Consider the following 14,634-nt stretch of genomic DNA (forward strand, 5'->3'; position numbering starts at 1 on the left):
AACCCGTACAGCTCAAAACCATGTTTTAAAAGCCCGTATTTCAAACAAAATCATTGGCCCTATTTTGTCTAAAATGCCCTATACCATATCGCTATTCTGAACCCCTAGACGTTTTACAAATTTACCTTTTTCGTGAAAAATGACTTTTCCGGACCCCTTCGGGTACCAAAAACCCCACAAAAATCACATTTTTATTTTTATATGATCAGGAAATTATCATACATCATTTTTCTTTGCATTTTTGTAATATTCACAATTTTTGGGAATTTTTGACATTAATTTTGTATTTATTGGATATTTAAAAATTCATTATTAATACCCGAAAATTATAAAAATTGGGGCCAAATATTTTTATTAGGAGTGTAATTAGCCCCTTACTTTTATTTAGGGGTATTATTTTCATAAATATAAATAGCTGATTTACTGTTAATTAATTAGTTAATTATAAAAAAAATCAGAAAATTCAGAAAAATCAAGAAAATCCCCAATTCTCTGAAATTAGGGTTTGTTGGTGAAGAACAGGGCATAAATTCAATCGAGGATTTGAAGGTGATTCTGTTAACCAAATCAAACATGTAAGTAGTCAAATTGAAGCTAGTGATTCGTTGTTTCTGATTATGTAATCGTTTTTGTTGATTAATTAGTCGATTTTTAATTCGTAATTTCGAGTTTAGTTCTTGAATTCGGGTTTTACAAATCGTTGATTGTTAGATGTCTTGATGGTTATGAGTGTGTAGATCGTCGAATTATCGATCGAACCGTACCGGTTTCATAAAGTTTGGTGTTGTTTTCGGTGTTGTCGGAGAACTGCCGCTGTTGGCGGTGTTCTTCGTTTTCCGGTGATGATATCGACGAAGGAAGGCGGAGAAAGGCTGAGGAGTTGCCAGGGAAGTGTCTTGGAATGAAGTCGCAGAAGAACGGGATTGAAATCACACGATTTGGCCGTGTTTTGCTCGCCGGAAAAACCACCGACGTCGTTGCCGGTGGCTGTTTTTCGTCGACCCGGTTCCAACCCGGAAATCGACTCGGGTTTGATCTTGAAAACCCTAACCCTGAAACCTGTTATGTGTTTCTGATATTTTTAATATTTATTCTATTTTCTAAAATCAGAAAATCAGTTTTAAATTCTGAAAAATAGTATAATTAATTTCTAAATTATTTTATTAATTTAGAATTTAGAATTTAATTAATTCATTAATTATCTAATTATTTATTAGTTATCTAATTAATTAATAATTAGGTGATTAATTAATAATTAGGTAATTAATTAATAAATAAGGATTAAATAATATGATTAATAATTTGATAACTAGTTAATATTACGAGTAACTCGTATTTATGTGAGTAGGGATTCGATAATTAGAATTATTATTCGAGTGATAATTATTCGAAGGATATCGTAATAATTATTCGTATCGAATAATTAAATACAGATAATTAAGTGATTAATTAGTTGTATAGGTATAGTAATAATAGCGATTCGATAGTTATTCGAGAATTGCGAGTAACTCGTATTTATACGAGCAGTTAATCGTTGAATTAGATTATAATTCGAGTAATTAGTATTTATTCGATAAATAGCGTATCAGTTAGTTTTATCGATTATTTATTTATAAATAATCGATCTAATCGAGTAAGTATTATTAATTTGTAAATAATTGTAATAAATAGTAATTAATCCTAATAATTAGGGATTAATTATTTTAAAATACAATAATTATTAGTTAATTATTTAAAGATGTAATTAAGGATTATTTAATTATAATTAATTATTTATAATTAATTATTAATTAATTAAATCTTGTTTAATTCATAATAATTAAACCGTTAGTCCGATTTGAGCGAAACGATGACCCCTAGACTCAGAAAAATGAAACGAATCCAATAAAAATAATTGTAAGTTATAATTTCTTTTCGAAGAGAGTGGTCTTGTGATAATTAATTGTTCATAGTCCCTATTAGGGGTAGAATCGAGTCGAATAAATCCTGAAAAATTGTAATAAAATCAGATAGGGTTAGTTATTATAAATATGAGTCTAGTATCGATTCTAAAAATAATTATAAGTCTAAAAATTAATTATATGCTGTATGTGTTATGTGCTTTACGTGGTTATGTGAACCTTACGTGCTATATAATTATATGTGTATATATGCGAGTCAGATAGAAATGCATGGGTAGACTGATAAGGTTACGTAGTATCAATTCGAGATACACGTATATAGTAAGTTATCTAAACGATTATCTTTCTATGATTGGTTCAGTGTCAGCAAGGCAGAGCAAGCTAGAGACCGAAGGTGGTGAGTTGAACCAGGTTAAGTACGTGCAAGCCAAGTTTTCCCCTATTCTAAATTCAGAATTGTGAATTATATCTCATTTTCCCATATCAGTTATCTTTGATAATTTTTGTTCATATACACTGGTACGAAATTATTGAATCTTGTTTCTACTTCACTTTGATTCTTGATTCCTCCCAATTTATTGAATCCTTTATTCGTATTCCTATACTTTTACCCTTGTTACATATACTTTGATATATCCTGGTATTGGGATACATCAAAAGAATTCCGATTGTTCCGGATGCTAAGCTTTGGACTGGATGGTTACGATGCGGACTGGGTTTTACCCAGACCTTTAATTAATAGGCCATAGTTGCCTGAGTACTCCTTATATTGGTTGGGTCTATGTAGTTGGGTATAGATCCGCACTGTGTCCTGACTGATCAGCAGGTTACAGTGCATATGTTGGTTCTTGTTTCCAGTCTTGTTCATTTGGTACTCGCCAGTGTTGACAAATTATTATCCTATACAGATACAGATGGTTGTTCAAACCAGCAGCTTATTGGTTCACTTATTTCTCTCTCTTTATACTATACATAAATATTGTTGCAGGCTTGTTGAGCAATTTTGGCTCATCCCTTTTTATTGTTATTCCTATTGTTTTACAGTTAAGGTAGAGAATGAAACCCATCAGGACCCGCGTAGTCAAGAAGCTAGTCAAGCAGCGGGACCCTCTTATACCAAGAGTGTTCCTTCCTATTCCCGAAGAGAGCTTTGAGTTTCCAGATCAGGTGTAACAGGATAAGTAGTAATGTTGGGTTGAATAAAAGTTTGGTGTAGTTTGAATAAAAGTTATGTGGTGAGAATGTAGATAGAATAAAGTTTTGTATCAAAGAGAGTTCTTGAGACAGATTGTTTTTATTTGGGTTTATAATAAAGTTAGTGTGTGGTTCTTGTTTTCAACTCTTAACCTTAAAAGATCCTGAGTAGCAGTAGTTCGGGGTAATTATCATATTTATATTCCGCTTGTGCAGGTTTAGTTTGTAGTTGTTATTAATAATGCCCCAAATCTATACCCCGGATTTGGAGGGTGTTATAGTTGGCATCAGAGCTTTGGTTTTTACCCTTGAAAACAAGAACGTTAGGATTAAGATAAGATAGGAAGATTAGATAGGATATAATTAAGAGTGTTAGGATTGTCTGTTTATATGATTAGAAGTTATGAGTTTTAGGATTGTGATTTGATTGTTTTTGTGTTATTATTGTTATGTATATTAGATGGCTTCTTTATCATCGTCTACGGAGCGGACCAAGACAGACCCAGTGGTTGCACCGGTAGTGGCTCCAGTGTCAGAGCAGATCTTTCCTCCATTGCCACCACCCCCACCATTGCCACCTGGACCAGTACTAGAGATGCCACTTCCACCAGAGGTACCAGATTTTGATGATTATTTTCCATATTTTGAGCCAGAAATACCAGATTTTCTACCACTAGAGTTTCCGATGTTCGATATTCCTGACATGATTGATCTTCCGCAGTGGGAGGATCTAGAGCCCCAGATTCCTATGCCACCAGTCGAGATTCCAGAGATTTCACCATTGGAGCCTGAGGCAGAGCCACCAGTGTATGCACCTATGGAGCAGCCTGTCTTATTTCCTGCCCCTTTAGCTATCTATGCCCCTGTTCCCGGGGTATATCAGTTTCCACAGCCGGAGTTCATGGACGAGATAGTATAGATGGGCCATTACCTTCTCGAGGTTCCCGCACGGATCTTCGTGAGCATCATACAGTTATATATCAGCGTTTTCAGGGAGAGAGAGATGAGAGGATTAGATGGCAGAACCAGTGTAGAGAGATCCTTGGATTGTTTGAGACCCAGGCGGATGGTCCCGTTCGAGCACTTCACCCAGACTACATGTTGAGGGAGAGGCTACGCCAGATTCACAGAGTTAGTTCTCAGCAGCTTACTGATCTGAGGCAGCAGGATATGAGTGCAGAGGCAGCATACCGTAGGGCGATGGGACTTACTGAGGCAGTGTTAGAGGCATTGCAGGAGGAGCTGAGCCATGTGCCACCAGGATTCTGAGACTAGCAGACGGAGGGGTGTTGTATCTTGTATATTTTTGTAGATAGAGGCAACATAGTATTGTATGACTATTTTGTATAATTGTACCTACTAGTTTTGACTGATAGCAGTAGTAGTACGACTGACATATCATAGGCTTTTGTATCAAGCATTGACATCTGCAGCTGGTGTCCTACCCATATATATATAAGATGAACCTTTTCACGTTTTCTTTATTTTCCAGTCATTTAAGCATTTACATTTATTTCATTATTTTACCATTACATATTTTAAAGATGTTGTTTTATTTACAATCATGTTGTACCCTTTATGTTTTCAAAATTTTTAAAAGTACTTTAAAAAGGATTTATTTACACATCGCACTGTATTATTTATTTAGATATTTAATAAATTGTTTTCTTTCCCCATATCAACTGTTTTAACGTTGTTTTAGTATTATAAAGACTATTTTCATTCCATAACACCTGTTTAGTATATTGTTATTAAGAGAACCCCTTTATTTTATTATCAGAAAGATGGCACCCAAAAGAAAAGTACGACCCGACTCATCTAATGGAAATACCGAGGGCCAAAACAATAATAATCAGATGGATCAAATGTTTCATCTAATGCAACAGCAGATGCTGATGATTTAACAACAAATGCAGCAGGAACAACAGCAGTTCCAACAACAGATGTTACAGCAAGCCGCTCATCCAGGACATCAAGTACCACCAACAACACCTACAGTCACTTTCAAGCAATTGTAAGCAGTAAAGCCTCCGGAATTTGTCGGTTCCATAGATCCTACAAAGGCAAGAGCTTGGCTGAAGGAGATAGAAAAGGCTTTTACGTTGGTGAAAGTTGAGGAAGAACAGAAGACGGATTTTGCCAGCTACTTTCTGAAAGGTGAAGCCAATTATTGGTGGGAATCGAAGAAAGCTTTGGAAGGGGAAGGTGTAGTGACCTGGGATAGATTCACTGATCTTTTCCTGGAGAAATATTTTCCTCGCTTCATGAAGAACTAGATGGAGATCAAGTTCCTGGAGATGAAACAAGACAACTTATAGGTCGCGGATTATGAGACCAAGTTCACTGAATTGGCCAGATTTATTCCTGAGCAAGTGGATACGGATGAAAAGCGGGCCAAGAGATTCCAGCAGGGACTTAAGCCATGGATTCGTAGCAGAGTAGCTGTATTTGAGCTAACGACTTATACGGCTATTGTTCAGAAGGCCATGATCATTGAAGGTGAGAGAGAAGCAGCTCATAAAGAGAAGGGACCAGGAAATTTCCAGAACCGTTTCAACAGAAGGCCGAGATTTCAAGCCCGGGGAAAAGTAAATGCCAGGAGACCAGAACAAAACAACCAGAGGATGGGTAATCGACTTCCTGCCCCAACTTAACAAAGACTTATCCGACCGCCTATACCTGATTGCAGAATATGTGGTAAAAATCATACGGGGATTTGTAATAAGCCAAATGTCACGTGTTTCAAGTGCAAGCAAAGGGGACACTGCTCTGGAGAATGTCCAATGGGAAGAGCAGAGGTCACTTATTTCCAGTGTGGAAGAAAAGGACATGTTGTCAAGGACTGCAGAGGAGTTGCCATGGCCGCTAGTATTCCAAGGGTTTTAGCATTACATCCACCTCCACTACCACCACAAAATCAGCCCAGGCAAGGACTTTCAACATGTCAATGAAGGAAGCAGTGCAGAGTCCGAATGGGGTTGCAGGTACGCTCCCTGTGAATTCCGTAAATGCTTTAGTATTGATTGATTCAGGATCTACCAGATCTTTTATTTCTGAAGATTTTATCTCTAAGATAGATTGTGAGACTCAGTGGTTAGATGAAGTGATAGTCATAAAATTAGCAAATGATGATCAGGTTATGGTAGATCAAGTATGCCCAAGTAGTGATATTGAGATAGGGAGATGTCATTTCTCAGTTGATTTGATACTTTTCAGGTTAGGAGAGTTTGATGTTATTTTTGGAATGGATTGGCTAGCTAGTAATAATGCTCAGATCGATTGCGCAAATAAGAAAGTGAAATTGCAAACTGAAGAAAATAAAATGGTAACATTTAAAGATGAAAAGCAAAAGCATAAATTTCTAACAATGATGCAGACGAGACGATTGTTATGCCAAGGATGTTAAGCTTACTTAGCTTATGTATTGGATACTAACAAAGAAAGTCCGAAGATTGAAGATATTCCTGTAGTTTGTGAGTTTTCCGATGTCTTTCTAGATGAACTTCCAGGACTTCCACCGGATCGAGAAATCGAGTTCACTATTGATTTGGCGCCAGGGACTGAACCAATTTCGAAAGCTCCATATCGAATGGCACCCGTTGAAATGAAGGAATTAGCAAAGCAGTTGCAAGAACTTCTCGACAAAGGAATTATAAGGCCAAGTGTATCTCCATGGGGCGCACCAATATTGTTCGTGAAAAAGAAGGACGGTAGCATGCGACTGTGTATTGATTATCGTGAGCTGAACAAGTTAACTATCAAGAATAAATATCCTTTACCTCGCATTGATGACTTATTTGATCAACTAAAAGGAGCAGCATGGTTTTCGAAAATCGACTTACGATCAGGTTATCATCAGTTAAAGATCAAGGCAGAAGATATTCCAAAGATGGCATTCAGAACGAGATACGGACATTATGAATTTCTTGTGATGGCTTTTGGATTGACAAATGCACCTGCAGCGTTTATGGATTTGATTAATCGAGTATTCAAGAAGTATCTGGATAAGTTTATCATTGTATTTATTGATGACATCTTGATTTATTCAAAGACGGAAGAAGATCATGCAACACACTTAAGAACGACATTGGAGATATTACGGAAGGAGCAGCTTTATGCGAAATTTTCAAAATGTGAATTTTGGTAGAAGGAAGTGCAATTTTTTGGACACATCATTAGTATTGAAGGAATTCAAGTGGGTCCCGCAAAGATTGAAGCTATTTTAAATTGGGAAAGACCAAAGACGCCAACTAAAGTTAGAAGTTTCTTGGGATTAGCCGGTTATTACAGAAGATTCGTTAAAGATTTTGCAAAGATAGCCACACCATTGACGAAGTTGACGCGAAAGAATGAAAAGTTCGAATGGAACGAGAAATATGAAGCAAGTTTCCAAGAATTGAAGAATCGACTAGTAACTGCACCTGTGCTTGTGTTACCTGATGATCAAGGAGACTTTGTCATATACAGCGATGCTTCGTATCGAGGACTTGGATGCATTTTAATGCAACATGGAAACGTGATCGCATATGCTTCTAGACAGCTAAAGGCGCATGAACAAAAATATCCGACGCATGATCTTTAACTAGCAGTAATTGTGCTCGCACTGAAGCTTTGGAGACATTATCTGTACGGTGAAAGATGTGAGATTTATACAGATCACAAAAGCTTGAAGTACATTTTTACCCAGAAGGAACTTAACATGCGACAGCGACGTTGGCTAGAGTTAATTAAGGATTACGACGTTTCAATCAATTATCATCCAGCAAGGCCAATGTAGTAGCAGATGCGTTAAGTCGAAAGGAACGATTGAACCTGTTAACGTCTTCATAGGACTTAATCAAGGAATTCGATAAATTGGAGATTGATGTTCGTGTACCAGAATGTTCTACCGAAATGAATTACGATATGATTTTTAAGCCAAAACTATTGGAGAAAATAAGAAGGTGTCAGGAAGAAGTAATGGACCAGGATATCGACAATTTAACAGGAGAAGAGATTACCAGTTAGAAGAATGCTAAAGGAATTTTTCGTGTTGCTTCAAGGATCTCGATACCTAATGTACCGGAACTGAAAGCGGAAATTTTGCAAGATGCTCATAGTTCAAGATATTCAATTCATCCCGGAAGCACTGTTAGGTCACACACACTGTACAAGGGGTGAATACAGTGTATAATACAATCAAATCGAACTTTAATATCTTATGTAACAAAAAACAAACTTTATTGAAATAATAAACTCTGTTACAGTATGGAACTGTTACCTCTCAATGATGAACAAATATCACGAGAGCTGCTAGGGTTACAATGAATAATCTTCTCGAATATGATAACACTTATAGTGTAAACCCTATGTCTGTGTTTATATACTACACAGTTACAAGATAATCACTAATTGATATGGAATATAATTCTGCTTCCTAAAATATATCAATCAGATATCTTTTCTTCCAAGTATTCCATTCTTCACGGAACTCCTTCTTCATGCATATCTCTTCTTATGTTTATCTTGATCTTCTTTCCTTTAATCAGCTACTGTCCTTATCTGATCATCCTTCAGCACTTAAGTTCTGATATCTAACTTCTGATGATTATCTCCTGAAAATATAAGTACTGATATCCTTAAGTCCTGACTTCCAGTATAAGTACTGATCAACGGTTAAGTACTGATTTGTCCTGTTTAAGTAAGATCTGAAATCTAAACATAAATTATATTAGCCATGACATTATCAAATATATCTAACAATCTCCCCCAACTTGTAAATTAGCATAATATACAAGTTTAACAGATATTTGATGATGTCAAAAACATTAAGTACAAATGCATGAGAATTAGACTAGATAACTACAACTTACAGTCCTTAAAGCTTTACCAATATTCAACTTTTGATAACAACTTCACTCTGTACAAATATCAGAATTTAAGCAGTTGTAGATCTTCGACTTGGCTTCATCATCTGATCTCTCTGATGTCAGGAGTTATTCTGAGATAATTCTTCAACAAACATCTCTCAGCATATCTAAGTTCATCCATCATTCTCCTTTTGGCATCTTTAAGCTCTGCAGTATCTTCACCAATTTGAAAGATAGCAGCTCTGAGATCATTGATCTTTGCTTTTCTTATATCCTGATCCAGTCTGACCAAATAAGCTTTATCAGACTTAAGATTGAATTCAACAGCCCTGTACCCCAGAAAGGTAGTTATAATCTTAGCAGTGTTGGGCTTCATTTCAACTATATCACCATTGTGATCTCTGTACTTTGGAACGTATGTGCTGTCAGACTTAATAGAATAAAGCCTTTTCTGTCTCTGAATCTGTTCTTTCAAATAGTTTGCAGCAGTTCCTGTTATTCTGTCACCCACTTGAAGTAAGAATAGTACATGCTCCAATTCATCAAAATACTTCAATGAAATGGCATTTTGTCTTATATGATAAACCCTACCATCTGTCATGAAATACAACAAGATGTATTCTTTCAAGTAGGTATGGTAAACCATCTGTACGAATTTCAGTTGATTCAATCTCTCAGGAGTTGCTCCAATACCTGGTTCACTCAAGGAAGTTGGATCATTGGTAGTGTTATGTATTCTTCTTTCATCAGCACTTCCCAATCCAGTTTTATCTCTTGCTTCCTTTCTAGTAACTACTCTTTCTTCAAAACCATTTGCAGTAGTCTTCAAAGGTTGAGTCTGTTTTGCTTTAGTGAATCCTGGTAGGAGTGTCTTTGGTCTATCTTCTGATATCAAGTTAACTTGAGCAATGTCAGAGGTTACTTGCTTCTTCTGAATATCAGAACTTACAATTTCTTGACTCTGAACAACTTGAGCCATGTCAGAGGTTGTTTTAAGAACTTTTCTTGAAGTCAGAGCAAGATTATCCTTTTCATCAGTAATTTCTTCATCCCCAGGAGGCACATAAACCTTGATAGGTTCACCAACCTTTTCTTTACCCTTGGATCTTGGATCTATCTGCGGTTGCGATCTAGCCAATATTGCTTCAGTATGTGTCCGTTCTTTGATCACAATGCCTTTGAGTTTTGGAAGTGGCTTTTTACCAGAAGCTTCAGATTTAGATGTGACTTTCTCTGATTTAAGCCTGGCTTCTTCTTCCATTAAACTTTCCAAGTCCATTCCTGGATTTTCCTGAAGAAATAACTGTCTTGACATTTCCTCATCAAGATCTAAAAGTTCATCAGAACTTATCCTTTTACCAGCAGCAGAACTTATTCTTTTCCCAGTATCAGAACTTGTCCTGTGACTTGTGATTTCAGCTTTTCTTGATGTGAATCTTCTACCTTGACTATGACCTCTACCCATTCCAGGGTTTCCTTGATCATCTTTTTCATCATCCTTTCCTGTCAGTGTCTTGTCAGTCTTGTATTTGGACTTAATTACTTTCTCCCCCTTTTTGGCATCAGCAGGTAGTAGAAGAGAGATAAGCAATTCCACTGAGGATTGGATTTCAGTCAGTTGTGAGCTTGTTGATGATCTTGAGTCTTCTCAATATAAGAAATCCTGTCAAAGGTAGGTTGGAAGAACTTTTTCTTATCAATTTTCCAAACTTGTTCCTGTTTGATAAATTCTTCCTGAATCTTGTGTAGCTCTGCATGAGTAGTTGAGTGAAGACCTTGTAGATGTTTAGTACTCAATGCAGTGACTCTAAGCTGGGTTTTGAAATCATCAGAATTTAACATTTCATCAGCTTTAGTCAAGTGCTCAGCAAGATGCTTTTCAGTTGGAACACATAAAACTGAGTTCCATTCCTTAGTCCACTCCTGTCCTGCAGGAGTTTCACTCCAAGGTACTGGTGCTTCTCTGGTAATAAACTTCTTAAGCAGTTCAGACTTTAGAATAGTCTGTTGAGGAGCATGTCCTGAAGGACCTGCTGCATCAGCATCTGCAGTTGGAGCAGCATCACCAGTATCTCCAGCATTTGCAGCATCAGAACTTAAAGAATCAGTATCTTCTGATAAGACAACAGTGTGAGTAGCAATGGAGGCTTCAACATCCTCTAATTGCTGATCTGGTTCTAAGTTCTGATCAACAGCCAAATCCTGATGCTCACCTAAAGTCTGATCATCAGCATTATGATGCAGAGGAGGTGTTGTTGATAACTCTGGAGTGTGAACAGCATCAGTAACAGGTGTTGTTGAAGGATTAGTGGCTGTTGGAGCTTCTAAGAAAATTACTTCGGGCACAACCAAGTTTTAAACATCAATATCAGCACTTGTGCCTGGATCAACAGGAGACACAGATGGGGTGGTAGCCTTTTCAGAAACAGCTTCCTTAGATGGAGTTGATGGAGAAGAAGTGACTGGAGCAAATTCCTTGTCTTGTGAAATCAGAGATTCCTGATCCCCTTCCTTAGCTGCTTCCTCTTCATCATCTGAAACTGGCCTGTGTGCCCTCTGTTTCTTGTATCTCTTTGTTGATTTGGATTCCTTGGGAGTTTCAGGAACTGTCATTCTTCTAAGCCTCTTGAGAAGCCTAGCTCCCCCAATTCCAGAATCCTTCTGAGAAGTCTCTTTCTCAGCTTCACCTACAACAGGTTCTAAAGAAGGAACCTGGTCCTCAGTATCAGATTCATCTCTCAAGGCAATCCTCCTTCTCTTTTGAGGTGTTTGAGGAACAGTCTTTGTCCTCTTTGGCTTGGAGGATGAAGGCTTCACAGTAGGTGCTGAGGTTGAGGGTTGAACAGTCTGTGAAGTGGAGAGATAGGATTTGAGATATTTCCTGAGGGTAGGTTGAGTAGAATGAGTCGTAGGTGCTGAGGATGATGGTTTTTGGGTGTTTGTTGTTGGTTGGACATCAGAGTAAACAGATCTATAAGTATCAGGATCAGCATTTACTAGGATCTGTTTTACAGACTGAGGAATCTGTAATGGTCTAACCACTGATTTCTTAGTGTCAGCATTTACCAGGTCATTGAAGTAGCGTTTTGCAACTTTAAAAGGTGGGGTTGAGGAACTGACTAATTGAGGTTCATCAGTACAAAAAGTATAAATAAGTTGACAGAATCTAGCAAAATAGACAACATTCCTATCCTCTGTCATCCTATCCCCAATAAAACCAATTATACCAGTTGCAAAATCAAAATGAGTTTGATTGATAATAGCATACCCGATGTGCTGACTCAGAATTGGGATAACATCAAAATTCGAACATTTGTTCCCAAAAGCTTTGGTGATGCAGTCGAAGAAGAAGCTCCATTCTCTTCTGATATGAGCCTGTTTCAACTGCCCAAGTTTTGCCAAACTCTTTTCATATCCCAAATTAGCCATTAACTCCTGAAGAGCTGATTCCTCTGGAATTGAAAAAGTACACTCTTCTGGGAGATGTAGAGCCCTGCGTATTGTACCAGGAGTAACTGCATAAGATGAATCACCCACTTCGAAAACAATACTGGGAGTGCCATGTTTACCACCATCATCAAAGTGCCCAGTCCGCCAAAATGTCAGAACTTGTTGGCTCGAAAAGACTGAAGGCAGAGTAATGCATACCCAATCTCATTGTGTGTAAGAAGATCTTGCAAAAAATGCAATTCAGATGGAGCTTCAGCATGATCAAGAATTGCAGCATAGTTGTTTGGAACAAAATTAGCTCCATCAATGATTAAATCCTTAGGTGCCATGTGAAAAATTGAGATAAATACGGTTGCCTGTATTGTGTTTGATAAAATTTCCAGATATTCCATTAATCAAGGTGAAACAGTTGTAATTCAAAATTGAAACCGTTCCCACTGATTTAATTAATTTTCACTGCAACATTAATATTCTGAAAAGAAATCAAGTTAAAGTGACCAAGATAAATTATATGAGTAAGTACTGATAAAAGAAATTCAGAACTTAAATTAAAACAGAATTTATACGGTCATCAGAATATCAATCAGGATTTATCAATGCATTACAAAATATCTTAGAGACAAAATCTTGAAAAAAAAACAAATTTCATTAATATATCAAGTGAATACATTCATGAAATTGAGATTACATCAGAATTTATACAAGATTTCCCTAAGCTGCTAAACCTAACATCAACAGCTTTAGTCCTAGCTAAGAAGCCTGACAAAGCTGATGATGAAGAAAAACAGGAAGAAGACGAGATTAAATCATATCTTCTTCCTACTCTCGACAAACAGAATGGCGAGTCAGATGATTCGCTCTTGCTGGCGGAGAGCTTCCAGCCTTTCCTCCTCCAATCGCTCCAGATGGCGATGGTAGTCCATATAGAAGAACATGAGGTGGGTCAGTACCTCCTGTGGGACAGAGTCCCATATCTCCTCAGGAATGGCCGTGACGTGCCATTCCTGCTGCCAGTCGGCACAGCTTAGCTCCATATTGAAGTTTTGGTAGTTCAAAAACATGTTGTATCTGACCATTGTGTTTTTGAAAGAAAAAGTATGAAGGTAAGTTTGTGAGAAAGAATTTGATGGGAAGGCTGATGTGAAGTGGCTGCTTATATAGGCAAGAGAATGCCAGGAGACGTAAAAGTATTTAATGCTGACAGGTAGAATTAATTCTACCTCGTCTCCCCAGACTTGGAAAAAGAATAACATTCATTGGAAGGAGAAAACGTGGTTGAATGTGCACAAGAAACAAGTAAAAGTGGACTGTTCAAGTACGAATATCATTAACCCTAACCATAGTGACTATTAATCTTCCACTTCAACATATTCTAGTTTGAACCGAGACTGTTATCAAATTTTATCCACAGATAAGTCAAGTAAAGAATTAGACTGTAATATCATAACTTAGACTTATATCAGAACTTAACAGTCATCAGAACATAATTTCTTAACTCGAAAAAGGAATGCCTATCTAAGTAAATCCTCATACAAGTTATGAGTTATACTCTTCAGAACTTAATTGTTAGAATATGCAACCACAACTTGTCCTCAGAGTTAGTGCAAAACGACATAATGACTGTTTATCTAAAACAACATAGACCACCCCAGTAATTTTCATCATTCAGATGGAGTGATTAGTGTGTGCATTAAGCTAAATTTAAGACAAGGAGTAAAGTTTGATTCACTTCAGTACATCTTAGAAATAAGGTATAACTAAAATTTTGCTAAAGAGCTGTCATTATCCTGAAACCTACTGATGAATGAGTTCATGCTTGAGTCCACCTCAACTGTTTTGTGCTAATTTTATGCATCTTTTTAAATTCTATTTTACAGTGGCTTCTCAGTGTAAGTGAGTCACGACTGCTTATCAGAATTTATGCTATTATCAGAGTATTTCTCCAGTAATCATAGAGTGTGAAAAGTCACCAAGAAAATATTTTGCTTTTCTAATGTATATTTACTTAATACCAGCAATGCACTTGGGTCGTCCCTTCCACATATTTACTCTAGATCTCAAAGGAGTACCTGATTTTATTCTTTGATCTTTTTGCTTTTTCTTTTGATAATTGAGGTTTATCAGCACTTAGTAAATTCAGCAGATTTACTAGTATCAGAACTTAACAGATGAGTAGCATTATTTTAATTTGTGACTTAGTAATAAGATAAACAAAGTAAACTCAACTAAACTCAATTATC

At 36.9% G+C, this 14,634-nt stretch overlaps 1 protein-coding gene across 1 annotated transcript in view; it reads left to right on the forward strand.

The window, feature by feature from the left end:
• LOC141690540 (uncharacterized) overlaps window positions 1–14,634 on the forward strand; it is a 35,832-nt gene that overhangs the window by 1,017 nt on the left and 20,181 nt on the right. The window contains exons 4-5 of the mRNA XM_074495329.1: window positions 778–1,066; window positions 4,158–4,346. Of these exons, the coding sequence (XP_074351430.1) occupies window positions 778–1,066; window positions 4,158–4,346 (478 nt within the window). The remainder of the gene's footprint in view (window positions 1–777; window positions 1,067–4,157; window positions 4,347–14,634) is intronic.

Source organism: Apium graveolens, chromosome 10 (genome assembly GCF_009905375.1).
Source record: "Apium graveolens cultivar Ventura chromosome 10, ASM990537v1, whole genome shotgun sequence".
In the NCBI taxonomy this organism is placed as follows: Eukaryota; Viridiplantae; Streptophyta; class Magnoliopsida; order Apiales; family Apiaceae; genus Apium; species Apium graveolens.